The sequence below is a fragment of the Cyrtonyx montezumae genome, unplaced genomic scaffold (assembly GCF_038088225.1).
Source record: "Cyrtonyx montezumae isolate F1298 unplaced genomic scaffold, pur_monq_1.0 scaffold_17, whole genome shotgun sequence".
Taxonomy (NCBI): domain Eukaryota; kingdom Metazoa; phylum Chordata; class Aves; order Galliformes; family Odontophoridae; genus Cyrtonyx; species Cyrtonyx montezumae.
This window is the reverse complement of record NW_027071903.1, coordinates 14,033,142-14,058,025: the sequence shown is the minus strand read 5'-3', so window position 1 is coordinate 14,058,025 and position 24,884 is coordinate 14,033,142. Positions and strand designations below refer to the sequence as shown.

Sequence of the window (24,884 nt, the reverse complement as noted above, 5' to 3'; positions counted from 1 at the left end):
GTGGTACTGGGGGAACTCCAGGTGTCTCTGGGGATATTAAGGTTGTTTGAAGGGAAAATAGGGCTTTGGGAGGGGGATAATGGGGTACTGGTGTGTTCTGGGGGAGAATGCAGGGCCTGGAGGAACCCTGGAGGCAGGAGAGGCTGAGCACATGGGATTTCCAAGGGGGAAATGGAGGTTCCGGGGTTGGGGGGGTTCTGGTGATACTGGGAGGGTTTGAGGGAGTTTGGGACCTGCTGGGCTCTCCCACCTCAGCCCACTATTTGCTCAGAATCTCTGTTTTCCCCTCATTTTGCAGCCAGAATCCCACACAATGGCCAAGAAGAACTTAGGGACAGTGGCCCCTTCATCTGACTGTGCCACTGTCCGGCCCCATAAAATGCCACCCCAATCCCACCTCACCCCATATGACCATAGTGAGGGACAAATGAAGCTTTGCTTTATTGGGACCGCTCCCTGCACACAATGGAGTCTGCTGCACCCCAGGGTGTAATGCCTTGTGGGATCCCAGAAACTCTGCTTTGGGGGAGAAAAACACTTCTTGGGTCATCTGGGATGGGTACAAGCATTTTGAGGGAAGAAAAGCCAGTCTGAGGTCCTTTTGGAGGGGAACAGTCTAGGGTGAGGAAGGTTGCTCTTGGGTCTGTTTGGAGGGGAATCACAGAATCTAATTCTACAGTACATAAGAATTTTGACTGAGTAGTCGTCTCCATAGGCAGATCTGGGTATCTGGAGTGAGAAAGGCCATTCTGGTGTTCTTTGGGAGGGGGAACCGGCATTTTGGGATGAGAAAAGCCCTGTTGTGGTTCTCTCTGTGTCTGCTTCTCCTCCTCTGCACAGCAGGTTGCTCTCCTCTTTGTGGCCCTCTGTCCTTTGCCCTGCAGTTGGATGTCCTCCATCTTATGGACAGTTTTCCTCCTATCTATAGCTGGTTGTCTTCCACCCTATGACCAGCTGTCCTCCATCTTATGGCTGATTCTCCTCAACCCTGTGGTCAACTGTAGTCTTCTATACGGGCACGTCCTACAGCTGGCTGTCATTCTCCCTATGGATAGCTGCCATCCTGTCCATCCTATCACTAGTCCTCCATCCTTCGGCCAGCTGTTGTCCTCCACCCTACATCTGATTTTCCTCCATTCTACAGCCGGCAGACACCTCCACTACATCTGCTTGTCTCCCTCCCTAGGCTTTTCTGTCCCTCCACCCAATTCTTCCTCCTCCTCCTCCTCTTCTCCCTCTCCCCACCTCAGTGCCCTCTTCAGCCGTGCCCAGAAGAGCGGCTGGGCCATGGGGTCGAGAGGCCAGCGCAGGTAGGTGCGCCTCAGCAGCACCCGCCGCATGCGGTGGTAGGCAGACAGCTCAGCATCACCCACGTCCTCCAGCAGCACCAGGACCAGGATGTCACGCCGCTCATCCAACAGCCGGTAGCTGGCCAGCTGCACCTCCAGAGAGCACCACTCGCTGCGCAGGTAGCTGCGGCTCACCACGCACACCGTCTTCCGGCTGTTGTAGACAGCGTCCACGATGTTGTCAATGATGCTGCGGCCCGGCTGGAAGTCGCGGTGGTGCAAGCACAGTCGGAAAGCACCGCGCTCCAGCTCCGGCACCAGCTTCTGCAACACCCAACTTTCATCAGCTGAATTGTAGGACACAAAGCTGTCGTAGAGGTAGCTCTTTTCCTCCCGCCGCCAACGCTGGTTGACCCAGCACCGCAGGAGGTACCAGTGGTATTTCAGCCTCCAGTAGGCACGGTGGTACACCACCGGCACCAGCAGCAGCAGCAGCACGGCCGGCGCAGTGCCAGCAAAGAGATAGAGCCCCAGGTCCAGGAAGCAGACACGTGTGTCAAAGTTGTGGATGTAGGCATTGCGCTGCGAGCCACAGGTGAAGTTGTAGGGGTAGACAACCTGCACACGGCTGTTGTTCAGCCAGCCCTGCAGCCACGTGTTGTCACAGGTGCAGCTCAGCGGACACTTGCGCAGGTCCAGGTAGCGCAAGGAGGGCAGCTGCCTGGCAACGCTGTCGTTGAAGGTCTTCAGCTCGTTCCTGGCCAAGTGCAGCACCTCCAGCTGGCTGAGGTTGCCAAAGACCTCCAAGGTGAGCGAGTGCAGCCCTACGTTCTCCAGGTCCAGGAACTTCAGGTTCCCCAGGTTTCTGAAGATGCCATCAGGCAGGTCATGCATCCCATTGCTGCTGTCGGCCAGTGTCAGGAAGTGCAGCTGGCCCAGGTCCTCAAAGACATCCGGTGGGATGGACCGCAGCATGTTCTGTGACAGCGACAGCTTCTGCAGCCCCACCAAGCCCTGGAAGAAGTGGTGGGGAAGCATCCTCAGCCCATAGGGCTGCTGCGCCTGCAGCTTCAGGTCGTACAGGCGGCTCAGGTAGCGGAACGGTGGTGGCTGACGCAGCCACTGTGAGATGTACTGCAGGTTGTTGGCCCGCAGGTCCAGCACCTCCAGGGTAGCCTGCACTGGGGCGAACACATTGCTGCTCACCTCCAGCAGCCTGTTGCGGTCCAGGTACAGCCTGCGCAGTCTGGGCAGCCCCTGCAGTGACTGTGCAGCCAGGTGGCGCAGGTTGTTGCCCCCTAAATCCAGCGTCTGCAGCTCGGACAGCCCCTGGAAGACACGAGAGAAGAGGACGGAGATGTGGTTGTTGCGCAGGTTGAGGGTGCGCAGGCTGCCGAGGTCAGTGAAGGAGCTGTTGTAGAGGTCGGTCAGCAGGTTGTTGTCCAGGCGCAGCTCTGTCAGGTTGTGCAGACCCTGCAGCGCCTGCCTGTCCAACCACACCAGGCTGTTAATGTTGAGCCACAACACCTGCAGGGCCGGGGCGTAGGCGAAAGCATGGGGCCTGACAGTCAGGATGCGGTTATAACGGAAGGAAATGTTGTAGAGCCGCGGCAGCACCTGGCCACCAGGGCAAGATGGCAGCGTCTTCAGCAGGTTGTGCTCCACTTTCAGCACTTCCAGCTCCTCCTGCTGCTTCTTCCCCAGCAGCCGGGCGGCACAGCCCACCTGCCGCAGCCGGTTCCAGGACAGGTCCAGCTCTCGCAGCACAGGACACAGCTGCAGTGCTTTATAGTGCAGTGCCTCCAGCCCGTTGCGCTGTAGCTGCAGCCGCCGCAAGGCCTGGGGACCGTGCAGCCTCTGGCACACCTTATCCACCCCGTTAGGCCCCAACGCCAGCCCGGAGAAATCCAGGCTGCGAGGTCGGATGTCAGAGATGCTCAGCAGGTGGAAGGCATCCAAGGGGTTGCCGATCAGGTGCAGCAGGCTGACGTTGCGCAGGTGGAGTGTGGTGAAGGTCTCTGCCTGTGAGATATTGTTGTAGGAGAGGTCAAGTATCTTCACATGTCGCAGCATCTCCGGGCTGGCCCCTGCTAACTCCTGCAGCGAGTTGTTGCACAGCAGCAGGGTGAGCAGCGAGGCGGGCAGCGGTGGGCCTGGCCCCAGCGTTGTCAGGTTGTTTTTACACAGGTCCAACAGCTCCAGCCGCGCCAAACCCTGCACTGCCACTGCCACCGCCCCCAACCCGCTCAGCTGCCCGCCCCGCAGTGACAGGTGGCGCAGGTTGACAAGGGGGAGCAGAGCTGTAGGTGACACCGTGCTCAGGGGGTTGTGCTGCACCCACAGCGAGGACAGGTTGGCCAAGCTGCTGAACACCCCTTCAGTGAGCGTGGTCAGCTGGTTGTGAGACAGGTTCAGCACCTCCAGCACACGCAGCCCGTTGAAGGCACCAGGGGACAGGGTGTCCAGTTGGTTGTAGGCCAGGTCCAGAGTGCTCAGCTGTGGCAGGCGGGCAAAGGCAGAGGGCTGCAGGCAGCGCATTATGTTGTGTGACAGATTGAGAGCGATGGCATGTGGCGGCAGGTCGGACACTGCCGGGGCCGGTGAGTCCAGGAAGCGCTGGATGCAGCGGAAGTGCCAAGGTGTCCAGACGTCCTCAATGCAGTTGTGAAAGCCATATGGGTGCACCAGGGGCATCAGTGTCATTGTCACCAGCAGCAGCAGCTGGGTTGGGCAGCAGGGGGAGAGACTCATCCTGGTGCTGAGCCTGGGGGCGATAGAGAGGGTCAGGGGATGGGGCACAGGGAGCAGCACAACCCAATGGCACCAAGAATGACTCAGTGACCTCATCCAAGTATTACCAAGTGCTGCCCACCATAACCCAGTTCCATTTACAATAACCCAGTGACACTGTGCCCCCACTACCAGTATAACCCAGCACACTCCTGCTCCCCTCCTCCCTGCAAAACCCAGTGCAGAACTGGTTCAGCAAATGCAGTTGAGAGGGACAAGAATACCATGTAAGATGAGGAACACTGGGGAAAGGGATGCAGGGATTTGGGGACAGGAAGGGTGTTGGGGACAGGACCAGTGCAGGACTGGGGACAAGGGCAGGGACAGGGCTGTACAGGATCCCTCTATTCCCCCTCTCACCATGCTTTTTCCTCCACTGTCTCCATCATCTTCAGCCGCTGTCTCCTTTCTGGGGTGAAAAAGAGAAGTTGTGGTGTCATTTCATGTCACCACTGACGTAAGTGGTGGGAACTCCTCTCACATTCTGGAGGAGCAGCAGTTGCACCTGTCCCCGATGCCTATGCCATCTCCCTGATGCTCTGTGTCGTGACTCCAAGCCCCTCATGTCCCCATATCTCTCATGTTGCTCATGTCTCTATGCCTTCATGACCTCCTGTGTCCCCTGTGTCCCTCAGGTTCCCATGTTTCCCCATGTCCCCATAACTTTCTATGTCCCCATGCCCTCACTGATCCCCATGTCCTCCTAGCCCTCACTAATCCCCATGTCTCTCTGTCATCATGTCCCCCTTTTTCCCCTGTTCCCCCATGTCCCCCCTTCCTCTGTCACAAAGTGCTGCTATCACTTCCCCTTCCTCCAGCCCCCACAGAGTTTCCTACTGGTTTTGGTTCCTCCACTGGGTTATATAATGAAGGACTGGGCAGAACTGGATTGTAATGGGAGAGGGAAAAGGACAAAACTAAGGGAAGCCAGTAGGGTGTGAGAGCTCTAGCAGCATCTCATGAGCTCTAGGGGCTTCTGACAACCATGGTTTGACCCAGGGTACAAGGGTCTCCAGCATGGCCAGCAGCTCCAGGAGGAGATGGGAGAGCACAAAGTGATGACACAGCACACAGCCACCACATGGAAGCAGGCTGCTGATACATCAAGCCTGCTTCTCTCTCCCTCTTTCAGGCACTAGCTGTGGAGGCAGCCAGTAATGCACAAACAAGCAGCTTCTGGAAGTGTGATGAAGCCCTACTGTGGGGTGCTGGATCACCAGGCATGGGGACACTCAGAACAGAATCCAGAAGCGGAATTGCCCCCATCTGACCTGGCCTAGAGCACCTCCAGATGTGGGGAACCCACAGCCCCTCTGGGCCACTGTGCCAGGGCCCCACCGCCCACTGAGTAAAGAATTTCCTCCTAATAGCTGACCTAAATTTCCCATTTTAGTTTAAAGCAATTCCCCTTGTGCTATAAGCATTAGACCATTTGAAAGGTTGGTTCCCCTCCTGCTTGTAAGCTACCTCTGAAAACTGGAAGGCCACAGTGAGGTCTCCCTTGTGGGTAACACTGGGCTGTGATGCTTGCTTGTTCACATAATTCAAAAACTCTAAGTGTAACCACAACCCTGTGGCCTGCTTTCCTGCTGCCAGAGATTCTTAAAGTACCTGCCCGCCCCCATAGCATCAGTTGACAGAACTTGCCACAGTTGGTAAGATCCTAGGGTTAGAATAATGTCTGGTTCCCTTCATCAATGGGATGTACTGCAAAAGAGTTTTATAGAATATGGATGGCAAGACCCCAGGTGGGATAAGGAATGGCTAATGGCAATAAATCTCAATCCAAGAGTCACAAATAGAAAGATACATGGGAAAAAAGAAAAACAGGAGGGAAGGATGCTGTGTGCACAGTAAGCCCACTGCTGTACAAGGACTGCAGGTGACATGGATTGGAACCACTGTGCCAGACTATGATCAACATCATAACCTCCCCCTCTCGTTTTGGCTTTTTGAACTTAAGCCTTGTTTGTCCACACTCCTTGGGTGTCCTCTCCTGACAGCAAATCCAAACTCTCCCCCAGGAGGTGCTGCCTTCCCACTGGCGCAGTGTCCCCATCACCTCATCCCTCCCTCGGAGTTCTCACTGTGGGGATAAAAGCACCTATCTCATCCATTGCAGGCAGCTGATAAATCAGCCCTTGAAAACACATCTGCAAGCACTAAGGAGTTACAGTGTTCTACCAGGAAATGTTCACAGGCAGCCAATAGAAGGAGAGACAAACAATGCAGATGACTCATGGGTTCCAGCCATAGCTCAAAGCAGAGCAGTGCTGAGCAGCTCTGCCGTGTCACTTGTCCTTTTACGCCTGCATTTCTGAATGTAAGTTGATATTTGCTTCCAATTTCTTTTACTTGAGCATTTGGATATTAACTTAACCTGAAAGAGTTTCTTCCATCCTAAGGAAAACATCTTCACTATGAATTAATTTTTTAAAATTTCTATTAAAATTGGAAACCCTAAATAAATGGGTTTATAGTAATCTCCCTCCTGCCCATCCCAACTGGGAGAGGATAGAAAAGCTGTCTGAGACTTTTGGTGTTGTATTAAAAGGAATACAAAAACCTTCAGAGAAAGTTATCTAAGCAACACTGATTTTGTGATTTGGTAATGAGTTTTGAAATGGGATTGGGAGGAAAATTGTTAGAGGAGCAGAACTGTTGGGAAAAATACCACACTTTATAGTGAGTGAGAGTGAGACTCTGTAATCTATCCTGCCACAAAATGGTACCACACTCCAGCATTAGTCCAACTCTGATAGCAACCTTTGCAGAGTCCTGGATCCCTCCTTTTGGGGTCAAAACTTTGCAGATGACCAGCAAACCACTGAGCTCAGCTGTGGAAACTGATGGCCACACCAAGACAGAGGGATAGTGTTCCTCGGTGGTTGGTGTTTTATAGCACAAACATTGACTTGGTTTTCCTTTTGTTGTTACAAATCACCTTTTGAGAAATGCTCAGATCTGTGGAAATAAGTGCTAAGATCAGTGGGGCTGTAAGTCACTTCCAGTAATTTGCTGCTAGGCTTGTAAATCAGCAACACGTGTATGGGAAACAGAAACTGAAATCTCAGAATAATAAGCTCCTGCTCTGTCAAAATCAACTGAATTTTGACAGAATTCTAGTGAATATTCAACTCAGCAGTACCTCAGAAATGATCAGATTTGTAAAACACATATAGAACAACATAAAAGTTGAAGCTGTAGCTTACTTCATGAAGAAATACCAGAGTGAATCTACAGTTCAGTGCTTCCTGTGCAAAAGGAAGTGACTGAAATCAGACAGCAAAATCTTGCTCTCTTCGTGACCAAAATGAGGCTCCCTATAAATACAGCCTATTTGATTTCAGATATGCAATCCAACTGCAGCTGACCTTCAGTGTGACAGACACTGGAGTGCTGCTGCTTACATCATCTGAATGCAGCTTGAGTGCTTTATGTCTCATGAAAACCAGAAGGATACAAGCTTCTGGGGATATGACAGTGCTGGTTTTATTAGTAGAACTGTATCAGCCTGTGTTCAGCCATGTGGTTCTCTCCCATTTCCGCTGCCTGTGTTCTCATCTCTAGATGAATATTCCTTTTGGTCTAAACTGCCTCTCACCTTTGCTGCTTTTTACAGGGACTGGAAGTTGCAGCTTCAGGAAATAGCAGATGTCAGATGCTGGAAGCCTGAACGTTTCCTGCCTTCTCTTCCAGCACCATGGACTCATGGGGATCACAACTGATGAGCTACAGGTCCCTCCACTCACGTAATCAACGAGGTATGTAAGATAAGTTTTCTTTCATGACAAAATTAATGACAAGCTAAGCCAAAGGAGAATACCACGTACATTATGGGCAGTAGTCACAGCCTGCTTTCAACTTCAGCACTGTTCTTTTGTTCACTGTCCAGATTATGGACTCATCAAGTAGACACAACAGCAGCTGAGGTCAGACCTGCAGAACTGCAATCAGAGGAAGCACCAGGATGTAGTGTACCTCCCTTCTGAAAGACACGCTCATGTAAGAAGGCATTTACAGGTGAGTGGGATCTCTAAGGGCAGGATATGCCTTCTTTTTTATACTCTATAATGTTTCTGAAATACTTATGCTCAAAGACACTACAATGAAAACGCCAGATCTACGTGACACAGTTGGATAGTATTCTGCATAGGGTCAATTACAGCAGTGAGCTGAATGTGAAATTCCTCACGTTTGGTGAGTAATAGATTACTGTTCTCAAAGCTCTGATATAAATATTTATATACAGACCTAAATGTTTAAAGAAGGAGCTGCCAAAGCACTTTCATACATTTTAGGAAACTAATTACTACAATTCATGTGGTTGTGAGCTGTTGTTGGACTTCGTTTCATGAAGAAATGTCCATGTTCAGATGAAAATGAGACTTTAACTCAACAGTGTCCTCATGAGGAGAACACGTGGAACCTGAAGGAATAATTTACTGAGTTTATTCTAGAATTGCTTCTTCCCCTCCAGGTTGCTTTGTTCCCAACTCACCCATAACCTATTTTCTCTCTTCCAGCAGACTCTGCTTCTCCCTTTAATCTTGCAGGTTGAGGGTTTTTAATCAAATAACTGTATTTTAGACCATCTGACCTGTGAGTTATACATATAGATCTATGGCATCCTTGGAATGCTTTTAAGGATGTTAGGAATGGAAAGATGTATTTGGAGCATCAGCAAAACTTGCTGAAGTTCTCAGACATGCAGTGAATTGGAATTAAATTTTCAGCAGTTTTTATCTGACTGATCTGCCTGTCAGTGCCTAATGTAAAGTCCTGCTCATTTGGCTGCTATTTAAGTTACTTGAAAACAAAAATGATGAAGAAAGGAGAAAAGAAGGTTCCCAGGAGCAAATGTAGTTAATAACCTTAAGTACAACTCTTATTGATCTTAATTAAAGCTAAAAAATCAAACTTGATTGGAAATTTAAGCTTAATAATGCAGGAAAAAAGGATGACAGGTAAGCAGAAGCTTGGACAGACTTTGGTACAGAAAAATAATTTCTCAAACCAATTAAGTTGGAAATGGGGAGAACATAAATATGGATTCCCAGCTTACAAATGTTTGTTGGTTTCCAGTTTTTGAGTAGTATCCTGGGAGAACCTAAGCAGATGGAAACGTTGTGAAGGTATTTCTCTACTACTTGTCTGATTTTATTGTGCTAATCATTTCCCTTACTGTAGGGAAATGCTAACACAAACAGTGCTGTCTATTCAGATGTCCCTTTGCCTTTTATTATGCTTAGGGCACAGTCTGTAAAGCATTTTGTAATAATTATCGTAATATAAGAACTGTCCCCCTTCTACAGAGGCAGACACCGAGAAAGGCTTCTCTGCTGTGGGCTGAGTTCTGCATGGCACAGCTGATTTCAGGGCTCCTATATTTTGCAGGCTGGAACAGACCTGAAAGCACTGCACAGAGCAAACAGTTGTTATTCGCACAGCTCTCACTTCCAGCTGCCATCTTGTGGCTGCCCAACGTAACTTCTCCTATCTACATTCTAACAGGGTGTAAAGCTTTGCATTAAAATGCGTGCTCAGGATATACCCACAATTACATCCCCGAGGTATCTGTGCACGTATTTTACAGTGTTTATGTATCTATTCATTTGTGACATCGTTTGGAGCACGTTATTTATCTTAAAGTGGCCTGTCACAATAAGTAGCTATTGTTAAATGCTAGCACATCTACTAACAAGAGTGTTAACACTTTTAGTTTCATCTTTAAAAGCAGTCTTTCTTTTATTATACATGAAATAAATTATGCTGCATGTCATATTAAGAGTTCTGAGGTCTTACTGAATTGGTTCATAAAGGACATCAATGGATGTACTGAGGCAGAAGCTACTTACACTGATTTAATCTAGTTCACCCAGCTGCTCAGTGCAATAGCACAGCTAACACCCAGCAGCATGCTTAGCGTAGTTGCAAGAACTCATGCCTAAACATACACACAATTTGATGTGCAACACAGTATTTAAAATGCTTTATTCCTCCTGCAGAATGTGTAGACCTCCTAAATGGAATTTTTACTGATATAAATTAGGAAGGAAACTCTACTGCAAACTACGAACTGATGTGCACAAAGGTTTGTGCAAAACTAAGTTTGCTCCCATACAAGGAGATAAAATGATTCTTTGATCTTTGTGGTATGAAAGCAGAAAAGGTTTTCTCTTTATTGCTTTTCTGGACATGCTAAAGAGCTGGAGAGTACACTTTAGCACTTCACATTCAATTAAGAATTGTAGAAAACAGATAATTGTGAAGGTTTCTAGTGAAGACCACCAGCCAGAAAACACCTCAACTGCGACCCAAGGTAACAGAAATCATGGTGTCTTCCCAGTCACCAGCTGTAATCAGACTGGGAAACACAGCTGAGTGAGAACCTCAAGTAGAACAAGCTAGGTCTAGAACCAAAGCCACTGTTTTATTGTATGCACTGGTTAGAAGGTATTCATTCCAAAACCTGGATAGTGTTTGGATGGATATTATGTCCAAAGTGATTGTGACAAAGCTACTGGGGATTCTTGAAAATTGATTTCTTCATAATTGTTTAAGAGTAAAGGGTTAATCTGCTGCAGATGTACAAGGTGGGAAACTTAAGGTACAAGTACCAACACATCCCTATTGCAGACATAGTTTGGTACACTAAACATAGGATGCTCCTGCCACTTGGTTGCTTGAAGGACATGTTATAGCAATTCCAGCATACACATCTCAACACTGTTCTCACCTTCTGCATAATCCAAAGCAGGATTTTAAATTGGCAGCAGGAGAAAGACTAGCAGGGTAGACTTGAGTCAGATTCTACACCCACTTACATGTGTCAACATTGTTCTATGCTGTTCATTATCACTGTGTATCAGCATACTCAAGTATTATATACACTGCACCCCAAAAATATCAGCTTTGGCATACTTTCTAGCTCCTGATAACTGTGAATTGAATAAGCATTCTTACTAGTGTTCCTGTAACAGGTGACAGCACTCAATGAATGCAAAGGCTCAGAAGTATTAATACTGCTGACAAGGCATACACAATTCAGAGGTGAATACACTGCATGTTTTTGAGAGTCTTACAAGAGTATTTCCTAAGCTTCTTGACTCTCTTGCCAGTGCTGACATTGTGTAATAAAACACTTCAGAGCAAAATGTCCCAAAATCTTTGTTGTGTCCTTAACAAGGATAACTATATCCAGTTAACCGAGAAAACCCTGTTTCACATTCTTACAAGCAGCAAACTGCTGCTCTTGCAAAAATGTCCTCTGCTTAGAAGTCACTTTGAACCTTTCCTTGAGAAGGCCTTAATGCAATGGCAAAAATCTAGACTTTCTTGTGTGTTTTTCTTTTTTCACCTAAAATGTCGGCTGAGGAAAAACAAAAGCATCTGCAACTCATTTTCTTAAGCAGCAAGGACAACTGCTTTGTGATATAAACCTGTTAACTCTCATTTTCAAAGTGATGTTGGCACTTGTTGCAGGCCTGCCAGTTCTTCAAAAGAACTGAAGATTGTGTATCTGGATAAGAGCTAACTTTATACTGAACAACTCATTTTCTATTGAGACCATGGCTGCTGGCAGCACACGCTGCAGAAACAATTCAGGGCAGCAGTAAAATCCAGGACAGGTAGCCGACAGGTCTGTGCTGCCACAGCAACAGAGGCAACTCGTTGAAGTTGAATGAAATATGTCTACAGGCTCAACAGCTGTGTACCCACCCCCTCACCTGCACTGACACAGCCTTAGATTCCAAGACAAAGCTGCTTAGAAAAGGGTTTGGAAGGTTTTCAAGATAATTCTTTTCTATTTTTATTTCTTATCTACCTGATAGCAGTATGAATAATGCAGGAAGAGAAAATATTCTTGAGATGGACCTGGCAAACTCAATATCATGGAACACAAACAAGGAAGGTCTCTACCTTGAAATGTATTCAGCTCCAGCTATTCTATGGATGAATATTACCATTAGTATTACATATGCCCATGTTTTCCAAGTACAAGTGTCCATTCTCAGAGCTTTGCCCTCTACTGGGTCTCATCCAAAGCATGAGCTCATTGCAGAAATGCTTTTTCTGTATTCCTCATACCTTTGGAATTAAATATTTGAGCCACAGAGAATTAACTAACTTATAATACCATCTGCATTTGCAAGCATTTTAGTTCTGACCAACTGCTGCCAGATTTAGAATAGAATTTTCTGTAACTTAAGAAACAAATTCCTACTGAATTCCTGAAAAACATGAAAACACACAGCAGTATATGCTAAAATCTTCCTAATAGTGACCAATTAACAAGTGCACAAAGAACAGCTAGTAATTAAAAAGGAGCTCTCCAGTTAGTTTTCTCTTTATTACCCACTGCAGAGGACTGGAACCAAACATTATGATCTGTTGCTGATCCATTTAAGAGTCTCATCTTGTTTTAATCATTTTTTTTTTCCTAGATCACCCAGGCTCTGACAGTAGGAGACCATTTTGTACTCTTCCCTTATCTGGTCCATCTTCAGGCAAAGAAAACAGCATTAGGACCCATCACTGGCACTTCAGCACAGACCACAAACTATGGTCACCCTTCTTTAATTTACTACTGAGCGATGGCATGACTGAAGGATAAAACCAGGACCTATCCATGCAAGAAAATTCATCTCAGAACTCTGCTGTCAGAACTCAGAAATCAGAATGACAGAGGCACATCCTCCCAGGAACGATGATTTTTGGTTATTAATTTTCTCTTTGTGTATGGTACTTACTGTATAGTAAAATCCCTAATGGCAGTGCTAAGTATTTGAATATGCACAGGCCTAATTTGATTCACTTTCGTCATAAGCTGTTGACTGAAGTCGCTTTCTCCTGCAGACCAGTGTTAGTCCTCTCGTGGAAAAAGACAGCTGGATTAAAAGATCACATCAACCCGCTGCCTGCAGGAATCACCAAGATTGGTACAACAAATTCTAGTTTGAAACCCAGATGGGAGAAGTGCAATGCCTGACATAGTAATGTTGTTTGAGTCAGATGACACCTTATTTCCTTGACTTCAGAAGACAGGGAAACGGATTATGAGTTTTTGGTGACCACACAAAGGAAGAACAGCTGTTATGACATCTTTCCAGATAACAGAATTAAGAAATATTTCTTTCACAGGACTTCAAGTCTTAGAAATTTTACATTATGCATATAAATTGTTCTATTTTTATTCACAAGCAGTCATATGCCCTGAAATAAAAAGGCAGTGATAGCAGCACTTTGGAGAGGTAGGCTTAGAGTATTTGGTACATGGAAAAACATTAATACCTTACATCCCTGTTGTGCTCTGAGTATGTCTGCAGCTCAGTGTGAAGTTAAACCAGGAAGAAGAGATGCCAAGCTGGTTGTTTTTGAAATCATGTTTCTGCTGAACTGCAAAGGATAGTAGTAAAATAACCTTTGTTTTAATGAAAATGAAGCTACAGAAATGCTGGATTTTCAAGCCACAGTGGGATTCCTTCAAGCTGCAAAGCACTGAAATAACACGAGGAAGTTCACTAAACAATCTACAAGGCTTTCAGGTGCAAATCATATGTCGTTCTGCTTCCCTGCACTGCATTTGTTCTCTGCAGTTTCAAATTGCTTACCTAATTATTTGGCAGGTCGTAACATTAGATTTAGTAGTGATGTACTGTCTAGGCACAGTTAAAATAAATTTGTTAATTCACATACTACAGTAGTGCTGGAATCAGAAACTTCATCAAGAAGAACTTTTACATATATTCATTCATCTTTTAGGCTGCCTTGAGATAATACAGTGTCACAATCAAGATCAGCATGAGAATGTGTTGGAAATGGTTTTCCCTATTAAAGGCTGACTCTGCTGTTGGTTTTTTGTCGTTTTGTTTATGGTTTTCCATCTACACTTAACTGGGATCCTTCAACAGACCATAATAGCTGATGAGGAAGAGAACCACTGAAGTGGTGTTTTTCTAGTTTAGAAGGAATCAGATAACCGAAGTAAAACAGATGATCATTCATTTGTGGGAATTACTTGTAGAATGTTAAGAAGGAATCTTGGAATATTATTGAAACTTAATTATCAGCTTTCAGAAACGATTCCATTCCATTCCACTGCTGAACATTTTTATAACTCTGACAGACATACCAGCTGGTGGACTATGTTAATCTGTCATTATTATTTTATTTTATTTTTTTACATAGAAACAGTTTTGGCTCTCACTTTTCTTGAAACAGCCTCTTACATGAGAATTTCATTTGAAGCCAGACTTAATCCCAGTCTTAATTGTTAATTAGGGAACTGGCATGGAACAAGTGGGAGCAGAAGTTATCTGTTTTTAGACAGACTGTGTTCTTGTATTTGGCTTTCCAACTTAAGTAGGATGTGATCTTACGGAGTTACTGATCCGAGAAGACAGTTCGCAACCAATTACAAAACACAGGCAAATCTGTTATTTCATGTTCAAATGAGCCTGAATTTAATTCTTTAAGTACATTATTTAATAATTAACTCTAACCCATAATCAGATTTTTTTTGACACCTACTCAACTGAAATCAGCAAATGAGTTTATTGAGGATTTGTATGGATTCTATGGCTAAAAGCATTGTCATAAACTAACAGTGACACTGCCAAAACCTGGTCATTAACAAACTTACACTGATGCAGACTTACACCTCAATGTAGGCAAATGCAAAGACTTCCTCATAAACCTCTTGTGCCATATAAACAAAAAACTTTGGGTTTGTTGACAGTTGTAGCTCTTGGGAATCTTTTTGTGGTGTGGTATTTTAGAGATATGCTTTTAGTTCATCGAAATGAAACTGCTTCTGATATAAGAAGTTTTGATACAGAATGGAGATATGGTGACCTGAAATAAGCATTCATTTTGTCATACTAAAGATACAGGCTCTTATGAGGGCATAATCAGCTGGTGATATAATAAAGACATCAATGTAGATATGTTGATCACTGATGCAAAGTAGCAAACTGCTTAAAGCTTATGGTAGTTTGTTATGCTTGTATCCCAACCGTGCTCATTAGAAAAGATTTCTATTGTCCTTATCCTTTTCCATAGTTCTCTTTAAATCAGAAAATACTGAATAAACGACATTGAGCAAGAGTAAAAATAGCAGAATCAAACTGTTCCTTAGTACCTGTGGGAAGACACAAGAATGTTTAGAATCCTGGGGAGGAAATATATGATGTAGGTAACTGGAAAACAGCAAAAGGTGAGTGAACATCGACAGTGGTAAAACAGTCTCTTGCAGTTACTTAAAGACAAAACTAGAAGACTATAAAACTGTAACACACTCGAATTGTATTAAGATGTACAGATTTATTAAAAGAAATTAAGAGAAGTAGGCAAGGTTTTTTGTTTGTATTCTCTTCCTTGACTTTACCAGTATGTATTCTTGGAGCTGATCACAGCCTTCTTTTGCTGACTCTTACGAAGAAGACCGTTCCCTTGCCCCTTGCTCCTTTTTGCTATCTATACAGCACCCTTATCTCAGCTGTGATACTTCCTGCAGTGAAAGAACTACTGCACTAGAATTTTTTGAAGTTAATTTGTAGACAATTAATCTGGGGTGCTGGAATGGAGCTTCTGAGAGATTAGCCTTTCCAGTAGAGAACAAAACAAAGCTATAAATACCACTCAGTAGCTGTTGCCACATATGTCAAAATAGAGTCCCAGACAACAGAGGAAGACAAGTGCATGCTCACAGAATACTCATTTCCAAAACTTTAAACAAAATGCATTCATGGACTAATGGTGTGCACAAAATAATTTTTTCACTGATTAGTCTAAAATGTAGAGCTGGGGAGTTGGGCTAGAAGACCTTTAAGAGTCTTTTTGAAATGATTCTGTGAGTCTGCATTTACACAAACTGAAGTGCTAACCAAACCTCATGTATTTACATTATATCTTTTCAGGTTTGAATTCCACACGATCTTGCAAACACTCCCATGCTATCGCAGCTTTAGTCACTTGTGCTCTCCACGTGAGGTTACAAACATATATAAATACTTGTGGGACTGGTTTGTTAGGAAAAAACCTAACCATCATCAAGGCTGGCATAGAAAATGCAGGTTTCTTCACTGCCAATGATTTGATTATGATGATATACATCTATTAAGCATGCTTCCCCCTAGTAGTATATGGTTTTTCTAAGACCGATGCATTTATTTTTTTTAAATGCTTTTCTCATTCTTTTTCTCCCACCTTCTCTGCCTCCTTTGTAAGATATTATTCTGGAGCTCAAAAAGACTTAGTGGAGTTTCTGGTGTTCTTTTTTTCCTCATCAAAAGAAGTAAACCCCTGCTTGCTTCACCTGGCACACCCTCTAGTGAGGACATGCTTGGCTTGACAGCTGGTAGGCTTGACAACTGGTATGTGAGCCAAGTTAAACAAAACTCATGGATTTTGAAGGTAAGTCCACCATAAATTAAGCTGCCTGACGAGGTCTGCGGAGAACATATTTAATGAGTTGTGTTATATTAAAGGTGTAGTGTAGCTGCAAGAGCATGTTCACTGTAAATTTGGTGTGTGTTTAAAAAATGGGCTGCTGATAACTGAAGAACTGCATTTTTCTTAATCCCAGTGTGAGAAAAATGGCAGATAAGAAGCTCAGACATACTGCTTCTAGCTCTTGTGTTGATAGGAAATAATTTGTGATGGGTACTTTGCTGTTTCCTACCTTTATTTTTCTTCTTCCAAGGATACATCCCAGGTAAGATTTAGAGAGTTTTATCCCCAAACTGTGTTAAGAAAGTTAACCTTTCTTGCTCCACAGAAGTAGGAGATGCACAAGTCAAGTGGTAATGGCCTTAAGTTGTGCCAGGGGAGATTCAGATTGGATATTAGGAAAAAATTCTTTTCCAAAAGAGCAATGATCCACAGGCACAGCCGCCCAGGGAGGTGGGGGAGTCACCATGCCTGGAGGTGTTTGAGAATGATGTTACAGTGAGGGACAGGGACAGTGGGCATGGGGGTGGAGGTGGGCTGGGGTTGGACTTAGTGCTCTCAGTGGTCTTTTCCAACTTTAATGATTCTATGATCAGTTGAACGAGACTGAATTAAATGGCCATTAATGAATGATTTAGAATAAAAACTTCACCCTTTGAAATAAGATAACCTTCCAAACTATTTCGACACATTTCCAACTCTTGGTCTTGAACTTTCCACATAGCAACAACAATACCCACATGATCAGAAAACACAGCTGAGTTTCCCCCCTTCTGAAGTAATCTGTCTGTACTTCAGAAAGGTCTGTACAGTTTGTTCGTTCTTTAGGTTTCAAAGAAAAGAGCTTGTATGAGGAAACAGAATGACTACCAACATTATATTTCCTTCTCCTTTATTGATGGCTTTATATATATTATATATATTTTTTCAGCTAGAAAATTCAGTAAAATGTTACCTGGAGTAGGCACTGGACTAGCCACTGTTTTCTATTCCATGCTGGCAACATTTTAGCTGCAAAACAGTATTCAACTCTAAGCATGGACTGAGGAGAACCCAGAAGAGAAAGGCTGATAAGTAGTGAGGAAACAGGACAAGTAAGGGCAAGTTGATAAAATGGTGTTTGTTTGGTCTAGCAAAGCCGAGATGGGGAAACAGTCTGGAACAGAGTTTGTTAACATCCAGATGAAACAGAGGGTCTGGCACCAACCAGTTTTCTGCTCTTATGGCTTTATGACAACGGAATAGCTCTCAGGCAGCTGTTCAGAAAACATAAAAGACAGTCTTCCTCCCCTCCCACAGCCAGAGCAGAGCATATTCATATACCATTTTTTACCCAAATAGGAGAGCTTCAGTATACAAAATTAACAGCAGTGATCTGCTAAGCATTTTCCCTTAATGTGCCCATTAGATACCTGAGGATCTGTTTATGCAAAATACAAATGCTTAACTCAGATGATTTAAGGGAGAAGTGAAAAGAAAAAAGTTTTTTTTTTCTGTACGAAAAAAAGTAATGGGGCAGAAGTTTGAAGAGCTAAGCTGCTATACTTTGCTTTCATGTGTTTAATAAGGACATCTGCGCTACTCTGTTATTTGTATGTCAGTACAGACATTCACTTTTAGCTGCTCTAAGGCTTTTCTTTTTCTTTTCTGGATTCAGTGGCAGCTCTTGTTCTCTCTGCCCTAACTGGCCAACTGGAAGTGAAAGCTGTCATTTCTTGCCAGGTGCTCCACATGGTCATCCTCAATAGCAGGAGTGCATGCAGTGTCAATGGGCCTTTTTTTCTGCTGGCCAAAGGAAGGCTTTTCAAAGAAAAAACAAACAACAATTATCAGTATTTCACAGCTGTAATTTTTCTGTATGGGACACAGTAGATAGAGCTGCAAGAGCATACACAACAGCTGGCTTCTGCCTGTTTCAATGCAACCACTGAATGTTAATCTGTCTCTGATTTTTGTTCTATTGAAAAAGATTAAGGGTAACCATAATGTACATGATTCCAGCATCCAATAACCCAGAAGAACAATGTCTCCAGTGATAAAACACTTCAGTAATAAACTGCAATAAAGACAAACACAGTGTTGTTCTTGTAGCATGGCACTGATCAACCCACGCAATCGATCTCCTGGAGCGTGAGGTGAGGACACGTACAGGAGTCTCTTGCATGCAATGACACTGATGACCCATTTTAACAATTAACCTGGCTGCCTCCTACAGTTTCAGTGTAAGCTGATGTCTTCCAAGTTTCTCCCAATAGTGACACAGAGGTAAAAATATCTGCCTGACCTCCACAGGCAGTAATGTGACACCCACAAGTGGCAGGTTTGGTCTCCTTTAGCGTGCAGCCTGAGCTCTGCCACAGAAGTCCACTTAACTTACTCTTACAGATCCACATGAAAGTAAAGACATCAATGTCACCAATGGTGCATTGTCAGTGATCTGTCTCTCATTATATCGTTACTGGTATTCAATATGCTCTTAGGATACAGGATTTAAGTTATGAAAAATAATAGTGGAAAGTACTGGAAAAAATGAAAAAGAGCACTAAAGTTTAAAAGAAGCAACTATTTTCTTCTGGAACTGGAATATAAGCACACGCAGCACGCCTCTGATTACTTTCAGAAGTTTGATTTATAGCACTTCACAGTATGTGACTGGGAGGCTGAGAAGGCTTTTCATAGTTGCAGGGATCTTGCATAACTCGGGAAACTCCTGGTAGTGCTTAATTAGTGCACTACAATTTGCTCTGTGGGACACTATGCATCAAATAATCAAGAGCCAAGTGTGGAACAAAGGAGCAAAGCACAAAAAATACACTAATAGACTGCTGAGAAATCATTTCTGTTAGCAAATCCAACCATAATTTTAACCTTAGGGCTGAATACCTTCTAATACTGGAAAAGAACAAATTAGAAATTGGAATTGCACTTGCAGACAAATGACTAAACCCATTAACAGGACTATCCTATTGATTGCAAAGACAAATGGACTGGCAATAAATCCTCCTGCGTTACAACAAAATGCAATTCCGTTTGCATCTCAATTTTTAAGGCTTGTTTTCAAATATCAAGGCATATTCTGAAAATCTTGCTCATGGGGCAAGTCTTGGGCAGGAACTCAAAGACTTTTAAGGGAGTCCTGATCTCATCTCATGAAGCAATACTGTTTTGTTTACTTCACAAAGAATGCCTATGCTATGTAAACTCACAAATTAGAACACTACTGAGCATTAGGAGACTCCTTTAAGCTTCCAGACTTGTTTTAACAAGAGAGATAGGCAGGTACTGCAAGGGAAGGAGGTACAACTGGAAAGGACTGATGGTAACACAGTGGGATCTGTAACATAAGGGAATTTTGCTGTTTGAAGGAAGACTGAGCACACAAATTAGAAGAGTAAGAGTTATGTAATATTAACAACAACAAAACATGCAACAGATGTCTTCAAACTCACATCCAAAAGGAATTTATCTAAATCCCATGAAACTGGGCTGTAAATGCTACTACTCGTGGCTCCTAAAACAAGAAAAAAATATTTATTCATAAGAAACATTTTTTATAGCTGGAAGTCCTCCTTACTGGCTTTTCTTTTTTATATATATCTTTTTTACTGGCCTTCAAAACAGACAAAGACAAATAGCTTTATCTTTAAAAATCCTTGCAGCTTTTTAATTCCTGGAGAGACAGTGATTGTAACTCCCATGTTGTTTTGCAAGGAAGTGAAGCCAGTGATTCAGCCCCTCACACCAACACACAGCCAGAGCCTTCTGAAAGTACTTCAGTACAGGTAAGAGAGTCTGCAGCAAAGGATGGGCTCTCTGAGCTGAATGTTTCAGCTGTCTTCAAAATACAGTCATCCTGTTTCTTCAAAAAGAAGTATAACTAGAAAAGCTCACTTTTTTTTCAAATCATAAACTCCTAAATTTGACTAGGGAGGACAGGCAATATTGCCCATTCCACTTATAATAGAGAAGATTAGAGTAGGAAATAAACAGCAAAATGAAAATAGCTTGGGGCATTAATCAAAAGAATGCTGAATGAATACTGGAACCCTTTTGTCTGATGATTTGTATTTTTTTTTCCTGTTTATTTTTCTCCTTGCAAGGTCTATCAGTAACATTAGAAAAATTGTAGAAGATATCCATCTCTTCTTTTAGCTTGCAGCATGGACAGCACTGAAGAAAATGGAACCACTTGACACAATTATATGTATAACAAATAATTATAATAAAGTAAGTGAAATAAACAATAAATTTTTGATGAGAGCAGGTGAGGCAGTGAAAAGGACAGGATACCTGACAGGTAACAGAAGCAGACATGATAAAATTAAAAGACGAAGCTCTGATGCTTATGTAACAACCTGTTTTTAAAACCTGCAGCAAGGAGAAACTAAGTTTTCCATAAAAGAAGGCCTAATCTTAAAAGTATGCAAATAGGAGTACAGCTGTGCAAGACCAGGCCATCCCTCTGCTTCTGGTGCTTAAGGGTTCACTTTCTGTTCACCTCTGCCACTTTTCTCTCTGCTCCTAGCACGCTCCATATTTGCACTTTTGTGATTATGATAGCAAAAAAACTAACCCAAATAATATTTTTTTTTGCCAGATTACTGAGCAGAATTAACTTACCAAAGGGGCCAGATAAGCACTGGAGCCAGTCAAATGCTGAAAGCCAATGAAATGGAGTAGGAGGAGGCATGCTGCTGGGAGCAGTGAGATATATTTAGAAGCCTAAATTTAGACATTTTGTTTAATTGCCTAGCATTTCGGTGCTTGTAGTCGCTCTCATTTGTAAGTAATAATCACTCTGTTTCAAACAGCTACAGCAGAAGTTTATACTACAGAAAAGATTGAAGTGGCAAAGGATCTATTTTGTTTTTGTAAAAAAAGTAAATAAAAGAAAAATAAAAAAAAACCAAATAAAAGAAACAGAGGGATGTGAACTCATTTTTTTGCTGTTTCTGCAGAGGATGTGGTTGACTCTGTGCTGTTTGAGACGGTGAAGTCTGAAAAAAGAATGCCTACTTTTAGGGCTCACAAACATTGTCATTTCTTGGGTTCTGGTCAAAGCCACAGATTGACTGTTATACTGTTACACACTGAGTCCTAAAGATAGAGCTCATTTCAAAAGCACAGATGCGGTCCCAAGTATCACTTTGTACAGCAACACTTCAAAAGGAACCAACATAAACCCTCAAATGTATGGTTGGAAGTGTCATCTTCATGACAGTTAATGGCCTCCATTAAGCCTAACGACAAGTACTTCTATGGATACACATTTTTACGTATTAACCTTTAAGGAGCACAGTACATGTTCTTTTTTCCTGTGAATGAAGTGCACGAGCAACACATTTTGGGTGGACTTACACAGCAAGGATGTGTTTAAACTCATCCTACACTCCAGGATTATCTTGGTAACAAGCACAAAGCTTCACACTTCAGATTCACTGAGATTAAACTGCAGTTTTTACCTCAGCTCTGTTATGTTCTAAAACCATTTCCTGTGTATTTGGCTTTCTTCAGTATGATGTAAATTCAGTTTTGGTTTGTTTAGGAGTATTTAACATGTTTATTCTTCAACTTTTTTTCTTTTTTTTAGTTGAATTACATTTCTGAAGTTGTAATTAAGTGGAAATATTATACCAAAAAAACCAAACAAACAAATTTGCTGAAACTGCAGGAGTACTTGCATGAGTTTGCCCTTAGGATGATGCCCTAAATAGGTCCCTCACAGAAACATCTACAGTTTTCAGAATTCAGAAAGTGAACTTCTATTTTGAAATCTTCACATGGGTGTTTTTTCTAATAAATATTTTTTCAAAATTGTAAAATAAAATGTCCTCCTTTATACTGCCAACATTCATGCAAAGGTTTGATTTTGATGCTTCTTCAGCTCTCAGCTATTTCTTGTTCCTAAAGGCAATGTTCTAATTTCCTAATATTTTATGAGCACATTTCTTGGAAGAGTGAATACTGTCTCCAGTAAATTCAATTTACGAGGGAGTTTCCAAGGCAGTCTAGCACCAATTGAAATCAGCTACACCTGCATCACACAGTCCATTTTTTTATTAAGGTGTGAGACTGACTTCAAGTATGTCTACCTGAAAATGCTGTTACTGTTGCAAATAGAGCACAATGGATATTTGTAATTAGTGACTAAACACTATTTCTGTCTAACAGCCAGTCTCTGGCTCACACTAAGTGCAATCACAACTTCATACTGTACAAAACTGAGCTATATTCTAGGGATCACTTCTATGTCTTTTCTGTAGTCAATCCAAAACAACAAAGTCATTTACCAGGAGCTTTGGAGTCGGCACAGCCGGAGCTGCAGTGGCTGATTGAGGTACAGGGTGGGTTTTCGGGAGGTTCCAGTCTCTCGGGAACCGAGTGAGAGCAGCTAGTCCCGGCAGACCCCGGCAGCTCTCTCTCGCGAGAGGCTGACGCGGCGTAGGCGTTGCCAGGGAAACGGCGGGGGATTTAAAACGATCAGAACCCGGAAGTACCGCTCAGTCCTCGTGATCAACTGCTTTGGAGTCGGCACAGCCGGAGCTGCAGTGGCTGATTGAGGTACGGGGTGGGTTTTCGGGAGGTTCCAGTCTCTCGGGAACCGAGTGAGAGCAGCTAGTCCCGGCAGACCCCGGCAGCTCTCTCTCGCGAGAGGCTGACGTGGCGTAGGCGTTGCCAGGGAAACGGCGGGGGATTTAAAACGATCAGAACCCGAAAGTACCGCTCAGTCCTCGTGATCAACTGCTTTGGAGTCGGCACAGCCGGAGCTGCAGTGGCTGATTGAGGTACAGGGTGGGTTTTCGGGAGGTTCCAGTCTCTCGGGAACCGAGTGAGAGCAGGCAGTCCCAACGGCTGTTCTCGCGAGAAGTTAACGAAGCGTTAACGAGGCGTTAACGAGGCGCAGGTGTTAACGAGGTAGGTGTTAACGAGGCATAGGCGTTGCCAGGGTTTCAGCGCCCTCGCCCACACTCCTCAGCTGATTAGGGCTGAAGGGGTATATCCCTGAAGGGCTCAGGGAGGGCCGCGAAGTATCACATTACAATTCATATCTATATATATATTATTATAAACCATTATTTATTTATTTACTCTCAATTTTTTTCGTTTCTTTGTTTTTATTTTTTTCTGTCATGGTCTCTACAAGACAGAGGGCTTGCCTTAAGAAGGCTGTGGCGACCCAGACAGAAGGTCTGCCTAGAAGTGTGGCTACACAGGTCTCTGGTTGCAAGGAGTGTCAGAGCCTGCTACTACTAGATGAGGGTGCTAAGCAGTTCTCCTGTGCAAGGTGTGAGCAGGTGGAAGATCTGCTTAGCATGGTGGTTGAATTGAAGGAGGAGGTTGAGAGACTGAGGGCCATCAGGGACTGTGAGAGGGAGATTGACTGGTGGAGTAACTCCCTAGAGTGCCAGAGAGAGGACTGCTGAGATCCAGGAGAAGACAGATGGGCATTGCTTGCTGCTTTACAACACTGTCTGTAGCTTTAGGAGATGATGATTGATTCTGTGTGGCTGTACTTGTGCAAGACCTAAAACCAAGAAAAGCCAAACAAAGAGCTGAAACAGAGGAGGTGATGACAGAGTTGACATTATCGGACTGCTTCAGATTACAGCCTGTGATTGACTGTTTGTTTGGCCACGCATTATACAGTTTGGAAATGAAGCCCAATGGAGCAACCAGGAAGCTTCTCCCTGTTGTCATGGTTTTATGATTTTTATTGTATTGTTGATATTCCACATCATATAGCATCATGTAGTGTGTTGGGAGTTAGAGAGTTAATGCTCCAGCTCTGTGGATCATTGATAGTTACGGATATGCCTGTCTCAGAAGAGAGGAGGGACTGCATTCCCCAGAGGACTGTGCGATGCTTTGTATTTTTGTGTTTCCGCTCAGAGGGAAAGATAAAACTGTCTCAGGTCACGGGACCGTTCCTCTTCACTTCGGGATTGAGCTCAGCAGTGGGTGTTTGTTGCAGCCGTCAGCCTTCAGCGTTAGCGTAAGGCCTTTGGTTTATTGGACACTCTCTTGCTCATTTTATTTGATTCATTAGCCTCAATTCCAGTTATATTGTATTTAATTGTGTTATTTAGTTTTCTGATATCTTATTTAGTAAATTAGCTTTCCTCCTCAGATCATTGCCGCTGTTTTGTTCCTAGACCCATCTTCCTTCTCCTTTTTTCCCTTTCTCCCTTCCCCTTCCCCGGGGTGTGGGCCCGTGTGTCCCCTGCCTCAATTGTCACGGTACCGGGTCAAACCATCCTGCAAACTGGTGACAACTGTTGAATTTAAAAAGGCTCCCTTTGTTCACTGTTGTCCAAACACAAGTGCAAGGGATATTTGGAGAGATGTATGAGG

At 43.8% G+C, this 24,884-nt stretch overlaps 2 protein-coding genes across 2 annotated transcripts in view; both read right to left on the bottom strand.

Annotated features, from left to right (window-relative positions):
- Positions 1-24,884, bottom strand: part of PLA2G15 (phospholipase A2 group XV) — a 345,808-nt gene that overhangs the window by 81,652 nt on the left and 239,272 nt on the right. The window lies entirely within an intron of this gene.
- On the bottom strand, positions 454-20,045 carry LOC136046642 (toll-like receptor 13). The gene is made up of 3 exons (XM_065733283.1): positions 19,982-20,045; positions 13,374-13,478; positions 454-4,053 (listed from the first exon to the last, which is right to left on the bottom strand). Exon 3 carries the CDS (start codon positions 4,038-4,040, stop codon positions 1,161-1,163), a length of 2,880 nt encoding a protein of 959 aa, XP_065589355.1. The 5' UTR covers positions 4,041-4,053; positions 13,374-13,478; positions 19,982-20,045; the 3' UTR covers positions 454-1,160.

Excerpts from the sequence above, each read along its gene's own strand:
- LOC136046642 (XM_065733283.1), bottom strand. The coding sequence starts at position 4,040 with ATGAGTCTCTCCCCCTGCTGCCCAACCCAGCTGCTGCTGCTGGTGACA.